This window comes from Acomys minous (genome assembly GCF_964271855.1).
Source record: "Acomys minous genome assembly, chromosome: 4".
Lineage (NCBI taxonomy): Eukaryota > Metazoa > Chordata > Mammalia > Rodentia > Muridae > Acomys > Acomys minous.
Genome location: NC_140486.1, coordinates 120,213,115 through 120,235,139, shown reverse-complemented (window position 1 = coordinate 120,235,139; position 22,025 = coordinate 120,213,115). Strand labels below are relative to the sequence as shown.

General features: G+C 37.2%; 1 protein-coding gene across 1 annotated transcript in view; it reads right to left on the bottom strand.

Annotated features, from left to right (window-relative positions):
- Positions 1 to 22,025, bottom strand: part of LOC311595773 (solute carrier organic anion transporter family member 6C1-like) — a gene marked incomplete at its 5' end in the record, with an annotated part of 102,713 nt that overhangs the window by 1,745 nt on the left and 78,943 nt on the right. Inside the window, 3 exons of the mRNA XM_084778743.1 lie at positions 6,446 to 6,605; positions 14,293 to 14,430; positions 16,770 to 16,834. Coding sequence (XP_084634869.1) covers positions 6,469 to 6,605; positions 14,293 to 14,430; positions 16,770 to 16,834 — 340 coding nt within the window. The 3' untranslated portion in view covers positions 6,446 to 6,468. The remainder of the gene's footprint in view (positions 1 to 6,445; positions 6,606 to 14,292; positions 14,431 to 16,769; positions 16,835 to 22,025) is intronic.

The following is a 22,025-nucleotide window of genomic DNA, read 5'->3' as shown; positions in this document are numbered from 1 at the left end:
TCCTGCCCACAAGGGGCCATCTTCTGTGGATCGCCTAGATTTTCTAATTTTAACCACCCCCACCTCTGCTCAGTGCTTTATCCTGCCTCCTCACTCCAGCAGGCGCACTCTGCTAACTTAGAGGCCACACCGGTGAGAAACCCGGGTAGGCTACCTAGAAACCTTCTGGTCTCCTCCCTTCCCCTAGATCCATCCCTCATTCCCATATGTAGCTCTGCAGCAGAACAGCTGAGGCAGCCTTCCTTGACACTCATCTCCCTTCTCCTATGGATCCCTCAGACCTTCTCCTTCTAACCTCCTGCGCAGAGCTAGCGCTTTGTCACAGCATCCTGACCCAAGCAGGCACCCACTAAGTAGTCCAAGGGCTGCTCTTGCCAGGACAACAAGTAGGCAAAGGTGGATTATCTATACCTCTCTCTCTCTCCCTCCTCCAGATCCAAGCCTCCAGGCTCACCCCCAGCTTCTTCATAGAAGCTGCTGCACTCTCCTTTTTCCTTCTGACCCCATAACCCAACAGGTCACAGAGATTTTCTCTTTCAACCTTCCTTCCTAAAACTCATCTCAGTATCTCGGCCACTAACACTAGAAGGCATTTCCTATGAGCTCCTCAGCTGATCGGGCCAGGGAAATAGGTAAGCGGGCTCAATACCTTCACCATTCCCTGCTATTCTCTAAATGTAATCCCTCCAGTCTCATCTCCATCTCTGCAACACAGCGCCTCCTGCAGGCTTCCTTCCCCCTCTGCACACATCATTTTTGGACCCCACAGACCTTGTCATCTTAACCTGCCCTTCTCAACTTGTTGTTTTATCTCAGTCCCAAACTCCAGCTGGCCTTCCCTCCTAACCCACAGACCACTCCTGCCAATAAAGCAGAGAGGGTTTCTGTAGGTCTCATGTCAGTCTGTCCCTCTAGATCACATCCACCTGTCTCATCCCCAGAGCCACAGCAGAACCTGTGTGGAAAACTCTTCTTCACTGTTTGTCACCATACAAAGAAAACAAAACAAAGAAAGCCTGTTTGAACAACCTACCTGCCTTTCTTCTGTGCGAATCCTTTCAGACACCTAGCCTAGGTAAGTATACTGTTACTGTGGAATTCAATGCTTATTTCTGTCTCCTCATATCTGGTTGTAGCCCCTGTTCTGAGAATTTCCTGTCTCAAAGTAGTGTAAACACTGATCCACAGTTGACTTCTGATATGCTAGTAAAGCGGCTTAGTGCCAATCATCGAGCAGGGGAGGGAATAGGACACGGATATCCTATAAGCCATGGGAGGAGGAGTTAGAGGAGGAGGTAGGGCGTTCAGCCACGAGAGAGGTCCAAGAGGCATCAGGAGAAGGAGCTGAACCAGGAATGCTACAAAGTGCAAGTTGCTCTGGGATGTAGGATGTGTGCATGGAGGAATCCGGATTAGTTTAGAGGGTTAAGAATAAAGTAATACTGGCTCAGTTATTGTGTTGTGGAGGTAATTATTAAACAAATATAAAAGAGTCTCCATTATTTGTGTGAAAGCTGGCTTAAAGTAGAAACTGAGAAACACAATTTTATAAAAATAACTGTAGCAATCTCCATCTCCATCTCTAAGTGTCAGCTCTTGATATGCAGAATCACATTTTATCTGGAGCCCTCAGTGACCATAAAGTCATAGTCAAGGATTTTCCTATCAGGCAAACACAGGCGTCATACTCTGAAAATTCAGAGCAGAAAAAGAAACCAAAGAACACAACCTGACCCAATAAAGACAAATCCTGAAATGAACAACTAATATATTCCTCCCAATCCCAGGTGTCTAAGATCTAGCATGATAACACAAACAATAATAACCAGAGTTATGCTTCCACTACAGCCCACCTGTCCTACCATGGAGGGCCCGAACATCCTAACATAGATGAAGTAGAAGGAAAAGACCATGAAACAGCCTTATCAATATGATCGGTTCCTTAAACAGGAAGTGAGTAAATCACATAAGAAAACCCAGGAAATACAAACAGAGGAAAGAAATGAATAAAAATTTCAAGACCAGGAGTTGGAAGTAGAGTCAATAAAGAAAACCTAAACTGAAGCAACTCTGGAAATGACAAATTAAAGAATTCAAAAGAAACTACAGAGGAAATTTTGTCAACCTAATAAAAGAATATGGAAGAGAGAATCTCCAGTGTTGAAGATATAATAAAGCAATTGATATACTTGCCAAAGAAAATGCTAAATCTCAAACCATTCCTGACAAAAAGTTCTCAGGAAATTGGGCATACTATGAAAGATGAAACCTAAGAATAATAGGGATAGAAAAAGGAGAAAAAACCCAGCTCAGAGGCCCAGAAAATGTGTGCAACAAAATCATAGAAGAAAATTTTCCTGAGCTAAAGAAGAAGGTGTTTATAAAGGTACAAGAAGCATGAAAACACCAAATAGTGTGGAGCAGAAAGGAAATTCTTTTTTTTTTTTAAAGTTATTTATTATGTATATAGTGCTCTGCCTGCACGCAGGCCAAAACAGAGCATCAGATCACATTATAGATGGTTGTGAGCCACCATGTAGTTGCTGGTAATTCAACTCAGGACCTCTGAAAGAGCAGTCAGAGCCTTTAACCGCTGAACCATCTCTCCAGCCCCTCAGAAAGGAAAGTATTTTTTGGACATGATAAGAAAGGGGAGAATGTAGAAAAGAGGGGGAGGGGAAAGGAAATTCGTGTTGGCACTAAACATACAGAGCAAAGAAAGAATATTAATAGCTGGAAGAAAAAAGACCAAGTAACATATAAAGGCAGATCTATTATACCTTATTTCTCAACGGAGACTCTAAAATCCAGAAGGGCTTGGACAGATGTACTTCAAAATATAAAATACCATGGATGTCAGCCCAGACTACTATAATCATTAGAACTTTCAGTCCCAATAGAAAAAAATAAGATATTGCATGATAACACTAAATTGAAACATCTACAAATCCAGTGCACGGGGACATACACGTGCACACACACACACCCCCCAAAGAGGAAAGCTAAAATAATCCTGAGCAATTAAAAAACTGCTGGTGGTATCACCATTTCCATTTTCAATTGTACTTCAGTGCTAAAAAAAAAAAAAAACAAAAATAAAGAAAACCAAGCCGTAATAAACCCTAGAAACAAATGGCATAAGCAGTAAAACAGACAAGGTGCTCAATGGAATCAAACTGGAAACTCAGACACAAATATACATCCTATGGACACCTGGTTTTTGATAAATAATAAGAAACACACATTGAAAAAGGTCAGCATCTTCAACAAATGGTGCTACTAAAACTGGATGTCTGCATGTAAAATTAAAATAGATCCATTTTTGTCACTCTGCACAAAACTCAACTCCAAATGGATGAACGACCTTAACATAAATCTGTAGGTACTCAATCTGATAAAAGAAGAAGTCAGGAATAGTCTTGAATACATTAGCATAAGTGAAGACTTCCTGAAAAGAACACCTATAGCACAGACACTAACAATTTATAAATGGGAACTCATGAAACTAAAATCTTTTGTAATGCAAAAGTCTTCATCAGTGAGACAAATCTTCAGAATACAGAAGGGGAATAGAATTTTACCAACTTCACATCTGATAAAGCAATAATATTCAATATACATAAAGACTTTAAGAAACTAATTAGTATAAAACCCAATTGAACCATTGAAAAATAGAGTAGAGACCTAGAGAACTCTATAGATGAAACTCAAGTGGCTGTGAAACAATTAAAGAAATGCTCAACATTTTTTGCCACTAGGGACATGCAAATAAAAGTGACTTTGTTATTCCATCTTACACCAGTCAGAATGGGTACGATCAATAACACAAGTGACATCTATTGCTGGCAGTGATGTGGAATAAGGGAAACATTCCTCCATTCCTGAAGGAGTGCTTAGCCATGTTCATTGCAGCTTTATTCATAATAGCCAAAAGTAGAAACAACTTAAATGTCTCTCAACTGAAGAATGAATAAGGACAATTTGGTACTTTTACACAAAGGAGTATTACTCAGCTGTTTAACAAAGCCATCACGGGAGCTTGAGAGGTGGCTCAGTGGTTAAGAAGACTTACTGCTGTTCTGAAAGTCTGAAGTTTAATTCCCAGATCCCACATGGAACTTCAAAACTGTGTGATGCTGTCTTCTGGTGTCAGATACACAAGCAAAGTACCCATATACATAAAATACATAAATATACATTTTTAAAAGATGAGATCACAAAGTTTGCAGGTAAATGAATGGAACTGGTTGAAACCACCCTGAGTAAGGTAACTTGGACCCAGAAAGAAAAATATGGTTTGCATTGACATATATATGGATATTAGCCATTGGATACACTTATTGTATTGGTTAGTGGATGACTAATCTGGAGGCCCAAAGCATAGTCTTAATTAGGGTTTCTATTGCTGTGAAGAAACACTGTGACCAGAGAAACTCTTATAAGACAAAACACTTAATTGGGGCTGCCATACAGTTTAGAGCTTTAGTCTGTTATTGTTATGGTGGGAGGCATGGCTTCAAGCAGGCAGCATGCATACATGGTGCTGTAGAGGTAGCTGAGAGTTCTATACCCTAGTCAGCAGGCAGAGGGAAGAGCAAATGACACTGGGCCAGGGCTTAATAATCTGAGACCTCAAAGCCTACCCCCCATTGACACACTTCAACAATGCCACACCTCACACCTCCTAACAATGCTACCATCTTTTAGCCTCTAGGTGCCATTTTCATTCAGACCGCCACAGGGGTTACATAGAGAGAAGGTGCTAGGGTGAAGGGTCGCATGGATCTTCCTGGGAGGTGAGTATAGAGCATTTTTAATTAGCGGAGTTGGGCATGGTAGGGAAGTGGACATGAGGATTATGTGAGGAGGAGAGCAAACACTGTATGTGGAAAGAATGCATGGAAAGACAGCTGGAATTGAGAAGCACTAGAGAGATAGTATGGATATCTAGGGCAGTAGAATCCACCCTAGAATACAGGAAGACAGAGCAAATCAGATTTCCTAATAATGAGGGAGGCAGGGTCCAATCTTGCCATCTCTTATCTCAAAGGAGGCTTCCAGTAATGACAATAAATTTCGTTCTATTGAGTTGTTTACCAAGAAGGTCCCACAGAAGTACCCAAAGAAACCAGGCAGTTGTTGAGACATTGGGTTCTCCGCACAAACTGACAGAAGGGCCCCATTGGCAGGGACAACACACACATAACTCACTGAACATAGAAAAAAGCCCAGCTGCTGCTTATATGATGACTTCATCTCTATATTCTAATGTCTTTGGTGTGGGATGTCCTTTGTAGGCTACCAAAAGAGAAATGTAAACATCAAACCAGCCACAAGATCTTTGACCGACAATCTGTCCTCTGTGCATGATATGCTAGGAAAACGATGTGGGAGTAACCAACCAATGTCCGATTTGACTTAAGGCCCACATGAAAGAGAACTCATAACTGACCACTGCTTGGGTGACCAAAAACTGAAGACAAGATAGATCAGAGACCAAGGATAAAAACTAATAAAACAACTCCTAATGATATTCTGCTCTACTCACAGATAAGTGCTTTATTCAGTCCTCCTGCAGAAGAATGTGTGGAAACCCATGGATAGGAGGGAGGGGGAGAGAGAGAGAGAGAGAGAGAGAGAGAGAGAGAGAGAGAGAGAGAGAGAGAGAGAGAGAGAGAGAAGTTATCGTGGAACACACAGTTCTAAGTAGGATGTCTCCATTAATTCACTCCCCTCAGTGCTCCAGGAACACCAGGGAAGAGGAGGCAGAAAGAATGTAAGAGCCAGAGGGAATGAAGGACACCAGGACCATGGTCCTCTGTACCAAGTGAGAAAGATCTTGTAATCCACAGAGACTGAAGCAGCAAGCACAGGACCTACACAGGTCTCCATCAGGTCCTCTGGATATATTCTAGTTCTTGGCTTGTTATTTTTATGGGATTTCTGAGAGTGTGAACTAGTGGGTCTCTGATTCTTGTGCTTGCTGTTTGGGCTCCCCCCCCACCCCCCGCCCCTTCCATTGGTTTGCTTTGTCCAGCATCAATGTGATGGTTTTTCTTTTCCCTTACTATATTTTATTTTGTCATGTTTTCTTGGTATCTGCTGGACACCTGTTCTTTACTAATGAGAGGCAGAAATATGGTGCAGTTGGAGGTGAGGGGAGGTGGAAGGAACCGGGAAAGGGAGTGGGAATTGACTCTGTCATCAGTATACATTGTATGAGAAAGATTCTATTTCGAAGAAAAGGAAAATATGATCTACAATATTTTTATTAGTTAAAAAAGTATATGTGTATCTCTAGCAATCCTAACACAGTCTAAATTTCTAAATTCATAATACAATTAGTGGGATTATATGAAGCTATTTTAAGTATAACTATTCACTAATATATTAAAAATTATATATATGATATTCTTTTTACAAAGGGAAATCATACAGTTCTTACCAAATGAAGCAATCAATTAGATCTTAAGCTTTTTCTTCTTTTTTTGATTTTACAGTCTGGACAGGTTTGACCCGGCACTCAGATGGTATGAATACAAAATCATCAAAAATGTTAAGCACATAGATACAAAAAGCGACCGTGAAAAATTTGAACAATAACCCTGAATTAAAAAAATAAAATAGTTGAGTGTAACTATATCATATTTATCAAAAGTTTTTGTATGAAAAATGCCATTAACCCAAAGAAAGGATATAATTTATTTCTAAAGTTATTTACCCAAATACAAAATATAATTAATATTATAATTGTATATAAAATTATATATTTTGAAATGCTAACAAAATTTTCATATTTATCATATAGCCCCCAAAAGTAATGTTTAATGAATTCATGAGCTATGTTATTTTGTAAATATATAAAGTAATTATATTTTCAAAATTAAACCATCAATAGAAACTGAAACATACCAAAAACTTTAGGCAGTTTTAGCATTTGAAAGATTGATCACTTTCTACATATAAACATTAATATAATTGCTTTTATATTTTATTTTGTCTCAGTTTTCTAAAAATTACAAATATTACATAAAAATGATTAAACTTCACAAGCAAACTACCCTGTTAATTAGAGTCAAAATGTTATAGCAGAACAATGTCAATTATCTAACACAGCCACTTCAAAAGACAAGTTACATTAATGATTCTTTTCTATTTATGGAATATGACATAAGGGATACCATCTCAAGCATATAGCTACTGGTGCCAGAGATGCAATATTACAATGTAATTGTAAGTAGTGATTGACTATAATGTACATATAAGGCACAGAGTTTGAGAAAAGCACGAAAAATTATGAAAATATATCTGGTAGTGCTTCCAAGAAGAGTGAAGTGCTAGGAAGAAACTTATCCAACAACAGTGGATAAATCCAGACAGTACATTAATTTTTTTTAAGTTTAAAAAGCAAAGAAACAAGAAGTTAAAATCCAGAGGAAGAGAGAACTTCATGGCAGTGGCATGGAGTCCATGTCCACAGCAGATGGAAGCAAGAGATAGAAAACCACGCTGAAATCCCAGAAGGATCCGTGACTGAGCAGCGCAATCTGTTGAGTCCTACAAAGACTGAAGTGGAATGATTGCGTAGACCAAAGAGTTCAAAGAAATACCAAGAAATGTGCCTAATACTGAGAGGGCAGAATTTCAAAGAAGCAGACAGTAATAATATCCTTTTGGTACTACTGGTTGTTTTTCTGAAGAATTTCAGTAGAACAAAGGAGACACAGTGTCAAGACTTGTTAAGTTTGTAGCCTGGTCAGGAAAGAGCAAGGATACATACATGTTCAGAAGAACAAATTTGTGTGACTAAACAAGAGTGGATCCTTGTGCATCAGGAGAATGAGAAAAGACCCTCAGGACATTTCAGAACTGTTTGAAGATACCATTGGCACCGGAAGTCTGACCTTTCCATGGAAGGATTCTTGCAGTGGCTGAGCTTCATGCCTCTGAACAGGCCTGCTGCTCAGGGGAAATTTCTCTCCTTGTTACCAAGTGAGTACCACTACAGTCGCCATGGCTCAGACTTGAGGGTCACTACTCATGCTGGCAGCAGATATGACTGAGTAACCTAGTGGATCAGGGAAGCAAGATGCAAGCATTATTGGTCTTGACATCTGCAACAAAATTCTCAAAGGAAGTCAGGAAGACCAGACCCAAATCTGCTGCATGGTTGGAATCTACATAGAACAGGCTTAGTAAGGCAAAACCATGTTGAGCTTGGGAAGTGGAAGTGCAAGAGGGCAAAAGACATCCAGAGCAGTCAGAAATAATCAACCATATCAGACAGATTTATGGACAGTGTACAAAGCCAGAACAAAAGAGAAACTGCATGTCCTGGAGGATCATCAGAATCACAGGACAGAGGCTGCCTCAGGGCCCCACCCTTCCCCAATGTGTTCATGGGGTATCAGGTTTAAGCTTCCTTATCTTTATAGGCTCCATTATCTTCAGTATTAGCTTTAAGATTCATTTACTGCCACATCGGATTTCAGTCTTCCTTATGGCTTCAGTATTCCTCTCCACCTCCTGACGTCTCCCTTTGGACTAAGGATCTTTGTCTCATGCCTGTCACATTTCTAATTTGTAGCCATATAGCTTATTAAACAGCAGCTCATATCTGAAAGTGCTTATCATGAGTCTCAGCTACACCTATGGATTTAAGCTTTGCAGAGATGCTGCAGGGTTCCTGGCACTATGGTTATGGGATTATAATATTTATATTAGGAGTAGGTCACGGATCTTGGAGACCAGGGATGGATTGCTGCAGAGTGGAGATTCATGAATTGGCAGCTTGACCCCATTGTAATAATACCATGGCGATGACTCTTAGAAGATGCAGGGCAGTGAGAGAGTCAGAGAAGTAGGGATATGGATTTTGCAAGTAATTGACCTTGATTGCTTCTCATTGAGCCTAAACTCTGGTCTTTCTAGTTTCCGGTGTCACAATGTGATAGCTCTCTAACACAGAGGTCCCAGACATTATGTCAAGGACACTGCAAAAAGGCCCTTACAGAACCGTAATCCTATTTGGAATTTGAAACTCCCAGACAATGAACTATATAAACTTTATTATAAAATACTGAGAGTCAACATTCAACTATTTTTAGAGCAATTAAAGAGTAACAACAACAACAGCAGCAGCAGCAATAACCACCACAACAATAATATTCATAATGTCTATTCAGTTCATCCATATTGTCAAAAGAGAATTTCTGCTTCTTTTGGGGAGAGAAGTATGTCTTTGGCATGTAATTTCATATTGTCATTATGTATGTATTAATCAGTTAGATTGCTGCCCATTCTTTTTGTGTCATTTTTAGACTTAGTAGACTCAAAATTGCTATAACTTTTCTTCACTATTTTATATATTTCTTGGTTTTTGTTTCCTTGACTTGATAGTTTGAAATGACTTGCTCTGTGACTTACCAGCTCCTGTTCTTGAATATGTGTGATCTGGCCACTGAAATAATAACTTATGACTTTATTCCCTGTGTTGTTAGTTTTGGATTTCTAATTGGTTATTATTTTTATCATTGTTCTTTATTTCTGCCTATATTTATGTTCTTTTTCATTTTCATTTTCTGATTGCACTCTGTTGTTTATGTCTCTACAGTAGCTTACTTTATTCCAGTGGAATCTATTCCAAGATTCTCCAGGGGGTGTGAGAAAGTGTGCATAGCACTAAACTGTACACACTAACATGCTCATGCACATGGACAACATCATTTTCTCATCCTACTATCCAATTAAACACATTTACTCTTCATGTCTTTTACACACAACACTTTATCAAATTTAAGCATTGATCTTGTGTTGGTTGTTTATTTTTCAACTTTTAAGAAAAATATCTAAAATAGTGTAACTTTTTGTCTGTTTTGTCATTTCATTCATTGTTATGTTCTCAGTGTTGATCTTAGTCACTTGATCTAATAATTTTTTTCATCATGAATCACATGTTTATTCTGATTGTATTTAGAGCAAGTACTCATTGATTCTTCCCTGCAATATCTAAGCATCACTTTTCTAATACTTTGAGAAAGGTACTATGCAAAGGCTACCTGAACACAAGTTGGCATTTAGCCAAGATGGCATGACTGGTTAGCACGTAGATAAGGTGCTTGGATAAATACATGATTTTGATTTCTTGATAGGACAAAAGAGAATTGCTTATCTCCCAATGCTTTCTAAAATTGCCTATAATGTAAAATGTGTGACTTGTGCTTATTCTATAATCTCTTTTTAATATCTTCAGGCCACAGCTGGCAGGTGAGCAGGAAAGAGAACCATGGTTGAAGTCCCCATACTTCACATTGGCGTTTTCCCCATATTCTTTAAAAGCCTCCATTCCCATTGTGTCAGGCAGTCTTTGGGCTTGGTCATGGGCACTTAAATTTCTTAGAGTCTCATGATCCCTCTCTTAGAGGGTTATGCTTTTAAAAACAGTGACATTAATGTTGCATTTAATGCAGTTTTATTAATTCTTTGGGAACGTCACACATGATATTTGATATATTCAACCTGCCCCCACAGTCATTCATCTTCCTAACTTTGTCCCTGGGCCTTACTGTGTTCTCCCACTTTTGTTTCCTGACCCCTGATTTTGAAAGCAACTCACTGTAGTGGTTTGAATGAGAATTTGTCACAAATTGAACACTGGTCCTCACTTGATGGCCCTGTTAGGGAATGTGGCTTCATTCTTCCAGTTGAAGATGTGGTAGTATCCTGCTCCTGCTCTCATGTCTGCCACTTTTTGCTGTGCTTCCCATCCATGGACTATTATCACTGTGGAACAATACATCCAAGTAAACTCTTTCATAAGCTGATTCAGTCACTGTATTTATCAAAGCAACAGGGAAGTACCTCATACAGGAGCCTGACCATGTTGGTTTTTGAAAAAATTAAAACCGGAATAGGAAAGCTATTGAATTCTGAACATAAATGTTTCAGAGTGAAGCAATGACAATGGGGTTAGCAGCCTTCCTTGTGACGCTTTGGCAAAGAATTTGGCTGTCGTCTGTCTGTGTTCTAAGGATTGGACTGAAGACAATATTTTAATCGACCTATTTCATTGGCAGAGGACATTTCAAGACAGCATAACATTGAACCCCTGGCATGGTTGCTATTGAATTAACTTCCTTAGGTCTTCAATGCAAAAGAAGGCATAAGACAGATGAAATACAACCAGAAAGATCGAGAGTACTAGGAAGCTTAATGTACTGGTCAAGGCAAGTGCTGATAGAAAGGCTGTTATTGTTAATGAGATTAGCACTAGGAAAGACAGACCCCTTCTAGAATAAAGGAAAAGCTAGCACAAAGGCACACAGATAACATGCCAAACTGTAAAAGAGACATAAACATTTTTTGCTTTCAGGAAGGTTGCAAAAACTACTACTTTAGGTGGTGAGGGTCCATGTTAATTTGGAAGCCATATATGACATTGTTGTTCACAAGGTACTATAGGGATGTGAAGATACAAAAGTGATGAGGTTATAGATTCCTCCTTCAAGTTTCAAGGAGCAAACATGTAGCAAAGTTGTTCAAGAGAAAAGATAAGAGAAGCCATAAGGCCTTGAGACACCATTTGTATGAATCTCTGAAAGGGAATCCTGGGTGGTAATGAATATCATATGATGTTGGAGATGCCAGAGCAGTGTAAAATCTACCACAGAAATCATGAATCGGAACAATATATATTTCAGGCAGGAAAGGTGGAGGGGTAGAGCCATCCAAAACTCTTGACATTTGGGTTGGAGCTGCAGGATTAATCTGGGTTTTGATTTAGCATTGGTCACTTATTTCCTAATTATGTCCCCTTTGGAAAGGTAATGTGTATAATGTGCTGTCATTTCTTGGAGTGTGTAATTGCAGTTATTATTTTATGTGGTATTACAGTTAAGAAATTACCTTGAATTTACAATGAGAGTTTGGATTTTGTTACTGAAACAGCTTTTTAAGTGTTTATGATACTTTTCTCCTAGATTTTTATTTATTTTCTATGTATATGAATGTTCTATCTGCACTATGCCTGAATACCAGAAGAGGGCATCAGATCCCAGTATAGATGGTTGTGAGCCACCCTGTGGTTGCTGGGAATTGAACTCAGGACTTCTGGAAGAGCAAACAGTGCGCTTAACCAATGAGGCATCTCTCCAGCCCTGTTTCTTTTTAAATTTCTTATATTTATTATTATTTATTCATATCAAATCATAATTGTTATCCCCTTGCTCTTATCTTTATGTATATGTTTTGCATTCTCTTAATGGTAATCCTCTATGACACCAAAATCAAAAGGCAGATCACATACTTACAACATATAATGAGGCTATACAGTATTGTTCCAAACGATGCAACTGGAACATGGTGTGGAAATATTTGACCAAAGAAAGACTAAAAGTCATCTGGGAAAACTCTGATCTCTGAATCTCCCTGTCTGAAAGCAATGTGCTCCTCAAATTTTCATTTCCTTTCAGCTTTGCTGACTACAACACACAACTTTCTGTTGGTACTAACTGTTGGCCTGGCTCCACTCCCTGCTGGCACCTCTCCATGGCACATATCCAATGGATGTGGTATCTTCAACAATTGGGGATCTCCAAGGCAATCCAGGCTTCACAGCTTTACACAATGGGCTTTCTGGGCCTCCTTGCAAAAACACTTCAAACATTCCTGGCTGCAGCAGCTTTCCCTAACCATGGAGAAAAATTCCATAATGCTTTCCCCCCGTATCCTTAATTGCGAAGAGAGAACCAAGTGGGTGAAGCTGGTGAGTCCTACTGCTTTCTAGAGCTGGAATATGGCATGCTGATTCAATTACATTTTCCACAGCTTTCTGTTTTGAATGATTTCCCTCAGTGCTTAGGCTCAGTTGTCCTGGACCTCCATCTGTAGACCAGGCTGACCTTGAACTCAGAGATCTCTATGCTTTTGTCTCCTAAGTGCTGGGATTAAAGGTGTGTACTGCCATGCCTGGACCTAAACTGTTCTTTAATTACCTTTAAAAAGATGGAAGCTTAATTGGGTGGTTTATTGTCCTGAGGTCATGACTCATTTTATTCCATTTAAAATGTTTAATCTGTTTATCTTCATGAACACAGGATTTAGCTCTGTTCCATTTCCTGGTGCTCATTATTTCCTTGAGCCATACATTTTTACTTTTTCCTTGCTTAGCTTGCTTCTCCTCATCTAAATGGTCTTTATAATAATGAACCACAGGACCGTCTCTATTAGTCTGTCTTGGGATTTCATATGCCAACACCATAAATCTAAATCTCTTCAGCTTAGCTTCAGGCTGACTCTTCAGAGAAAGACACAAAGCAGCCACATTCTTCACCAAAACATCACAAGAATGTTCTCTAGGCATCATCCTAGAATTCTCCTCCATTGAAATCTCGTGTGCCAGGTCCCACAGTTCAGATCATCTTCAGCTCCACTGTCTTCCATGCGTCTACTAGTATTGACCCATTGATCATCACTTAAATCATTCCACTGCTTCCCTAGCCCTAAGTCTCCAATCCACAATCCTTCCAACAAAAGCATGGTCAAGCCTATCACAGTAGTACTCCAGCCTGCTTACTATCTGCTGTCTTAGTGCTTTACTACTGGGAAGACATACCTTGACCACAGCAACTCTTATAAAATAAAACAGTTTATTGGGGCAGGCTTGGAGTGTCAGAAGTTTAGTCCATTATCATCATGGTGGAATGCATGGTGTCATTCAGGCACACATGGTGCTGGAGAAGGCACTGAGAATTCTACATCTTGATTTACAGGCAGCAAAGACTGTGGGGGCACAGTGGGTGTAGCTTGCCCATCGGAACCATCAAACTCCACATCCACAGTGACATACTTTCTCCAAGAAGGACACACCTCCTAATATTGTCACTCTCAGCCAAGCATTGAGACACATGAGTCTAGGGGGGCTATTCCTATTCAAACCACCACACAACTATAACGTTTTAAAATCAAATATATAGAATAATTAATACTGTAAACCTGAGATAAAAGACATGAGGAAAAATTTAATTTGGCAGTGTAAATGCACAGATCAAATTACCTAACAATATTATATTATACTAATAATTACCTTTTTAAGTTTATAACACAGAACTCTAGAGTGCATTTCACACAGTAATACAAATAATAATACAAATTATGTAGTAGAAGTTTATAAAATACTTCCTACACAATTATATAAGCTTTCGATTATCAAAGTATTTATTCATAGTTAATTATTACTTTCATATAATTTCAAATTCTCAAAACAATTACATTTGATACAACTCACACACTCACATATTGCTGTAAATAAGGTGACCAATATTGTCTTATTAAAGATCCAGCAACGTCCTTTTGCTCCACATCTAGTGATCTCCCAGTAAATACAAGCTTTGACTGTTATTTCTCTCATAAGGAATGTAGCAGGAAAGGATCCTATAAAATAAATTATTATAAGTACTTCGTAAAAAGCACTATTGACCAGGATTAAAATAATTTTTTCTCAGAACAACACTCTCTCTCTCTCTCTCTCTCTCTCTCTCTCTCTCACACACACACACACACACACACACTTTATGGCTCCATGTGCTGCTATTGATTAAACTAGCACACATTTTCTATTCATGTCTTTAATTTTCATTTATCTTAAAAAACTCGTTGTATTTCAGAAATACATCATTCTTAGTTTTGTTTGACCCATTATCAATTTCTTCTCTCTTTCATCTCATCCTCTTAAAACCATAGTGCCTTGTATTTCTCCTGTGTTCTTTCATACATATCACATGAGGTTTATTTTTCCTTTTTATTATCGTTTTTACTCAGATTGCAAGATAATTGTTGTCCATGTAACTTATTCTTGCATTCCCCCTATCTAAATGCCTCCCATGAAAGGATGGTCTATTTCAATAGGTTAAACATAGAAATGACCAGTATCTAGTATCCATATATGAAAAGGAAAATTTAGAATTGAATCTTTGGGCATCGGTGACCTTATTCAGTAGAATTCCTTTTGGTTATATTCTTTGCCTTCAAGTTTCTCACTGTCACTTTTTCTTTACTGCTAAGTGATATTATCTATATGTATGTATTCTCATGATTCATTTGTCAGCTGAGGACCATCTGAGTTGACCCCATTCCTACCTGTAATACACTGTAAAATTAATGGGCATGAAAGTATCATGCTCATTATATCATATTACAGAGTATCTCTGTAATAAGATAAATTCCCTGGCTGTATGCCCAGAAATGGTGTAACAGGGTCATGTCATAAGAATTATTTCAGGGTTTGAAGAGAGGTACCCCACGTGAGCAAACAATATAGCTCCAAAAGGCATGTAATATGAACTGAAAATCTCAGTGACAAACACAAGTTTTTTTCTCAGTTGGTTTTTGCTCAGGCAGGCCATAAAGACCTGAAACAATACAGCCCAGTGGCATTGGTCACAGTACCAACACAACTAGATGATAAAACCTGATAGACAACATGCACTTTGGTTACAGGACATAGAGAAGACAGTCATGAACTCTCCCTGATGACTAGCTTTCATAGTTCTGGAAGGCACTATGTAGGCTGATGGAGAAGAAAAGCAGGGTAGCATTCATCACCAGACTCTACTACAGTACAAACCTTACAGGCAGGTAATAGTCACGGTGCAAATAGTGGCAAGATTGTTTATAGGGACAACTGACCACTTTCTGACTTGAATTTGAGAACTATGCAGGGGCAAATTCATGACTAGTACTGTAAATACAGTAAAAAAAATCTATGACAATGGAAATATTTCACAGAGTTCACTTCATTTGGGAACTTCACAAGCATACAACAAGAAGTATGAAATTGCTTTGAGTATCTATCTGGATGTTTTGTATGTTCTATCAGTGTCACTTGTATGTGATGATGAAGATACTTCAGCTCCAAATGCATAGCTCCATCTGACATAATATAACTGCTATGTGTTTTGTTTACTTATTCATATTATGGATAATAAAGACCATTAAGATTTATTTTAATTTTAGTTATATGTCTCTGTGTGTGTTTGTGTGTGGGTATGTTCACATGACCTTGGAGGTCAAACATGTCGAATCTCTCTGCAGCCGATGTTACAGTGATTGTAAGCTGCCTTAATGGGTGCTGGGAACTGAACTTTGGTCCTTTGCAGGAGTAGCACACATTCTTGATTGCTGAGACATTTCTCCAGTCTCTAGTTTTTCTAAGAGAAAAAAGGGATCACCAAGTTCTCTCCCATTAATAAATAACACCAGCAAATAATAGTAATAGAAAATAAAGAGGAGGTGCTACCCTTTTTCAATTGTATGGATTTGGCGTCTTTGTCAAAAATCAAGTGTCCATAGGTGTGTGGATTTATTTCTAGGTCTTTGTTTCAGTTCCATGGATCAACCAGCCAATTTCTATGCCAGTACTATGCTGTTTTAATTGCTGTTGCTCTATAGAACAGCTTGAGATCTGGGATGGAGATTCCTCCAGAACATCTTTTATTGAACAGGATTGTTTTAGCTATTCTGAGTTTTCTGTTTCTCCACATGAAGTTGAGAATTGACCTTTCAAGATATTTAAACAATTGTGTAGGTTGTGTTTTGTTTAATTCAATGGCTTTTATATCACAAAATTTCTTTCTGTATTTAATTGGCTCTTAAATTTTTCAGAGCAGTCATATTAATGTCTCTATCATTTTAATTATGATTTAATTTATTTCACATATATACACACATTTATATATTAAGAATGAACAGTTTGATACATGGAAAATACATACCAGCAAATCTCCAAATTGCACAGGTCACACCCAAGCTCAATGAAGCGAATCTGTCAGGTACAGTTCTAAAAGCAAATAGTAATGATATTACCTATGGGTGACACATGCTCAGTTTATGTTTTTAAATGTATATAAGTAATTTATACTACAAATCGTTAGCTAGTTGATAAGAGTCTAATTTGTCCTGTGAACATGATGTGAATCTTTCCATTTATCCCTAAAAACTCAAACCCCCACATTTTTCCCAAAAGAAAAAAAGGTCAAATCTGCCTGAGAATCCTTTTTCTGAAATAACTCATCTCTCTCTATCAGGCATGATGTTGTTTAGAGTCTATATCACCTTTGGTATGTCTTTTCCACTTTTTCTAGGTTACTGTTTGTCACAGATTCTTCAGGCCATAGATTATATCAGTGAAACTATGATTAACCTTTTGGCTTTTGATTGGGTTCTACCGACATGACACATTGAATGAAGGAGAAAGCTTGAGTCCACTCTTTACCTTAAGGCATCTTCCCCATAATTATATGGGTGACTGAGTTCATGGGAAGTCATCTTCTTTATAGTTTCTTTTTCTCCCTTACTGTCATTCCCTGGAGTGTGAGATGACTGCACACCACACTGTGCAATGGTGTTTCTCACATCCAGCCTATGTTTGACTGCAATAATCAACTTTACTTTACTCATCCTAATTTCTGGTTTTCCTTCTATCATGTGGTACCTTTATCATATCCACAACTCAAAATTAAAATAAATGAGAAATAACTGCACAACATTTACAAGAGAAGACACTCACCCACACTGATACAAACAAGTCTAATTGAGCAAGCCACACACACAAAGACATCACTAAAGGCAGCAGGGGCTTGTCAACAGGAACAGAGTAAATGGCAAAAATAAAACCTAAAATTTATTATTTAGATTTATGTATAAAAGTGTTGAATAATAATAATAAAAAGAAATATCTATATTTTTATTGGTTAAATCAAGTATTTGTTGAAGATGACACAGAGTTGTAATTCAAATCTGCACTCTATAACAACACTTCACTACTTATTTCCTTGTGTTAAATCATTAAACATTATCCATAATGCCCCATGTATAAAACTTGGGATCACTATTCATGATAAATAGTTTCATAATTCATGTCTTTAGTTTCCATAATTTTAAATAGGCATACTTTGAAATACAACACAAGGTAGAGCAAACACAGCACAGAAATCTTCATGCTTAAGACTTGCCTCATTTACCGACATTGCTTCTCCTTTTGTTTCTCTCTCCCATACTTCTGGAAATCTATTAAAAGTTACCACTTTAATTACTTTTTAATTTTCCACTATTTCTGTAAATTCACATATTTAAGACTCCACATCTCTGAATTACCCCACTCTAATAGATTGGAAACTATGTTTGTTGATAAGTACTTTAACAATATATTCTTATTTAACATTTCTTCCTTTACATTTTCTTTGCCTTGTAAAATTATTGTTTGTGTTATGACTTTGTAATAATTAGTAGCCATGGATGGCCTGAAAATCAATATGTAGAACAGGTTGGCTTTGACCTCACAAGTATGCACCTGTTACTGCTCCTCAAGTGTTCCATTTATAGGCTTACACAACTATGTTTTGTATTACTTTTTAAAAAAATTATAAATGATAATTGTACAAACTAATGGCTTATGTAACCCAACTTCCTCTGTGTCATTTTCTTCATTACCTCTAAGATTTTTTATCTAAATTCATGAATTAAAACAAATAAATTCCACACATGAGATATGTGCAATCATTTCTTTTAGTGATAATTTTAGCACTTGGGGTTATTTAAAAACCCACAAAATTATTATAAGATTATGTTTATGATTTAATCACCAGCATGGGGATATGAAGCTGCCTTATAGCAGCTATGATTTGCCTCATGTTCTAGCAGGGGTTTGGTATGTCAGCTGAAGAAACTTTCTGTATTCATGTGATATTTGGAATTCTTGGGATTTTTTTAGAGTGTATATAAGTGCTAGGGCCTCAGAGGTTGGTTTGTTGGTAGTTGTTTGTTTGTGGTTGCTGATGGTCGTGGTTTGTTAAGAAGCCATACTCGAAGAAGAAAGAAGAGTAAATTAGAAGTCCTGATGGCCAAGATAAAATTTGCCTCATGGAACTTGAAACCTCTAATCCCCTCTACTGTTTTTTCTCTTCTGTCTAATGTTAGGTTATTGAAAGAGTGGAAGAAAAGGGTGGAGAAATTTGGAAGAAAGAATGACCCACAAATTAGCAAAAGACAGTGGCACTTACCATTACAAGTCTAACTTATGCACTTAACCTGCTGACCTGCAGTTCCATTAATTTTCCAGCAAACGGCATCTTTTAGTCTTCTTTATGGTCAAATAATCATATGATGTGTGCACCATACCTTTTTAATCCATGTTTTGGTCTTGTAAACAGTGGTTCAATAACCACGGGGTACATGTACTGTCACACTTTGTGCTATGATTCCTCAGATTTATACACTGCAGGGTTATGAGTCATATAGGAGTACTACTTATACTCTTCTTGAGGAAAATTGACACTGATTTCCATGGCGTGTATATAAAGCTATTTCTATCAACTCAAGGGGATGTCTTTTCCACACAAGACTTTGTTACTTATATTTCTTAAGATAGCCATTCTACTGGAGTAACACAAAAACTGATTGTGTCTTGATTTGCATTTGCCTTATGATTTAAAGTTGCTTGATGCTTTTTTTTTGTTTTTATTGGATATCTCTACTTTTTATTTATTGGATACTTAAATTTCTTATGTAAATAATCTTATGTAAATACAGAAAATTATTTCCAGATACACATCTGGCAGTGGGCTGATACTCAGAACATATGAAGAACTCAGAAAAATAAATCTCAAATAAATCAGTCAATGAATGCGGAAATGTACTTCTATCTTACACTGTTACTATTGCTTTTTCTGTCCCATATATAAGTCTCTGATTTATTTCACCTTTTTTTTGAACCAGTTTCATTCTTCTGCATGTTGACTTCCAGTTTTCCCATCACCACTCATTGAAGAGTTGTATTTAATGAAAACAGATCTTTTTACAACATAAATTTGGACTTCCTTTGTTTAAGTCAGATGGCTGTTTCTGTGTGAGTTTTTCCTGGGTTCTGTATCCTCTTTCATTACTGCACATACCAGTTTTCATGCTAGTACAATGGTGGTTTTATGACAAAGAGGTTTCATAGTTTGAAAGTTCATATAGTTTCAACATTTGCTTTTGTGTTCATCAATGTTTTGGCTATGCAGAATGTTTTACACTTCTATGTTGTTTATGATTTTCCCTTGACCTATGAAGAATGGCATTAGAATACATTGACAGAGATTGCATAAATTCTTAAGTTGTATTTGGTGGTAGGGGCATGTCCCCAGTATCAATTCTACGGACCTGTAAATATGAAATAACTTCTAATGTTTTCAATTTCTTCTGTTCTAAAGTTCTCATTGTGGAGCAATTTCATCTCCTTTTTAAGAAACATTCTTTGATGTTTCACTAATTTTGAGGCTATTCTGAATGAGATAGTTTCCTTGATGTATCTCTAATTCACTAACACTACAAGTTCACTAATGTTTTAATATTGGCTTTGTGTTCTACTGCTTTGTTATTGGCTTTCAGACAGAACACTGAGGGTCATTTGCTTATTTATTTACTTTGAGACGTGGTCTTGCTATCTGAAGATGAGCTTGAACTCATCATTCTGCCCGGGTCTTCTAGTTTATGGGAAGATATGTATGCAAATGCATTGAATCAGCTCATCTGTAAATGATGATACTTCTTTTCTTGTTCTCACCAATTTACTTCTTTTTCATGTTTTGCTATTCTGTCGGAGATTGCAATCCTTACCTTAAGGAATAATAGTGAGAGGAGACACTCTTGTTTCATTCTGAATTGTAAAGAAAATTATCTGATTATTTCATCAGCCCATTTTTCACTATTGGGTTGTGATATATGATTATGAAAGTTAGGACACTCTAGTTCTAGTTTCCCCAGGAATGTTTGCATAACAGATGTTGAATTCTGTCACAAAAGTTCCTTCATCTAATGGATGAGCATTATTTGATCTTTGACTCTGTTCTTCGAGTATGCCTATGGATTCATATATTCAAAATATTCTCTGTATATTATGAAAGAAACTAGATTGAAATGGACTATTATGGGGTTGTTTGTGTTGTTTTGTTTTAATGGGGGATATCTCATTATTTATCAGTAATATATTGAGATCCTTTAACATATTCTTCCTGTATTATATTTATAGGTAATATGTAACTTGAAATTTATCAATTTCTTCTGTATTTACTTCCTGGGTGTATGAGTATTCAAAGTGTCTCCCAATGATTCTATGTGTTTTGTAATATTTACTTTTCATCTCTACTTAGGCATTTAATTTTTTCAAGATTTTGTTACTTTGAATAAAAGGTCATCAGTCTTGTTTATTTTTTTAAAAAATCAACTGTGTTTTATGGATCATTTACATTATTCTCTTTTGTCTCTATTTTCTTAATTTTGGCTCTGAGCATTGCTTTCTATGTTTTTTCTTTTCTGTATTTCTCTTTTTTTCTTCTTCTTTTGTTTGCTCTTTTTTTCACTGCAGTTCTTTCCTTGTTTTGTAATTTGTTTTGTTTTAGATAGTATCAGGTTTGGTCTCACCTTGTTTCCAATGCTGACCTTGAACTCCTGCTCCTCTTGCATTCATCTTGTAAATGCTTGAATTAGAGGTATATACCAACACTTCCTAGTTCCTGCAGTGCTGAAGACCAAGCCCAAGGCTTTGTGAATACTCAGTAAGTACTGACCAAACAGCACTGTAATCTCTGCCCCCATTTCTTTCTACTTGTTTTGTATTAGTCCTGTTTTGTTTTTTAAGACCTTCAAATACATAATTAATTCATTTATTGATATCTCTCTGATATTTTAATCCATACACTCTTAAGCTGTAATCCTCTTTCCTAAAACTGCTTTTGATGTGTATAAAATCTTCTGATAAGACATTTGGATCATTTTCAAGCTTCAAAACAAAAAGACTCTCTCCTCTATTGATGTAGAAACCTATGGTTAGTTCCTGTGTGTGATAACAAGCCTTCATCTGAAGCACTTGTAATTACATGAAATTCTCCTACTATCTGCAAAACTCCTTAATTTCATGACATGCCATGTTTCAATGATTATGCATTCATTTACTGAAGGTTTAGTTTTCTATCTCATTCTGAAATTAGTTA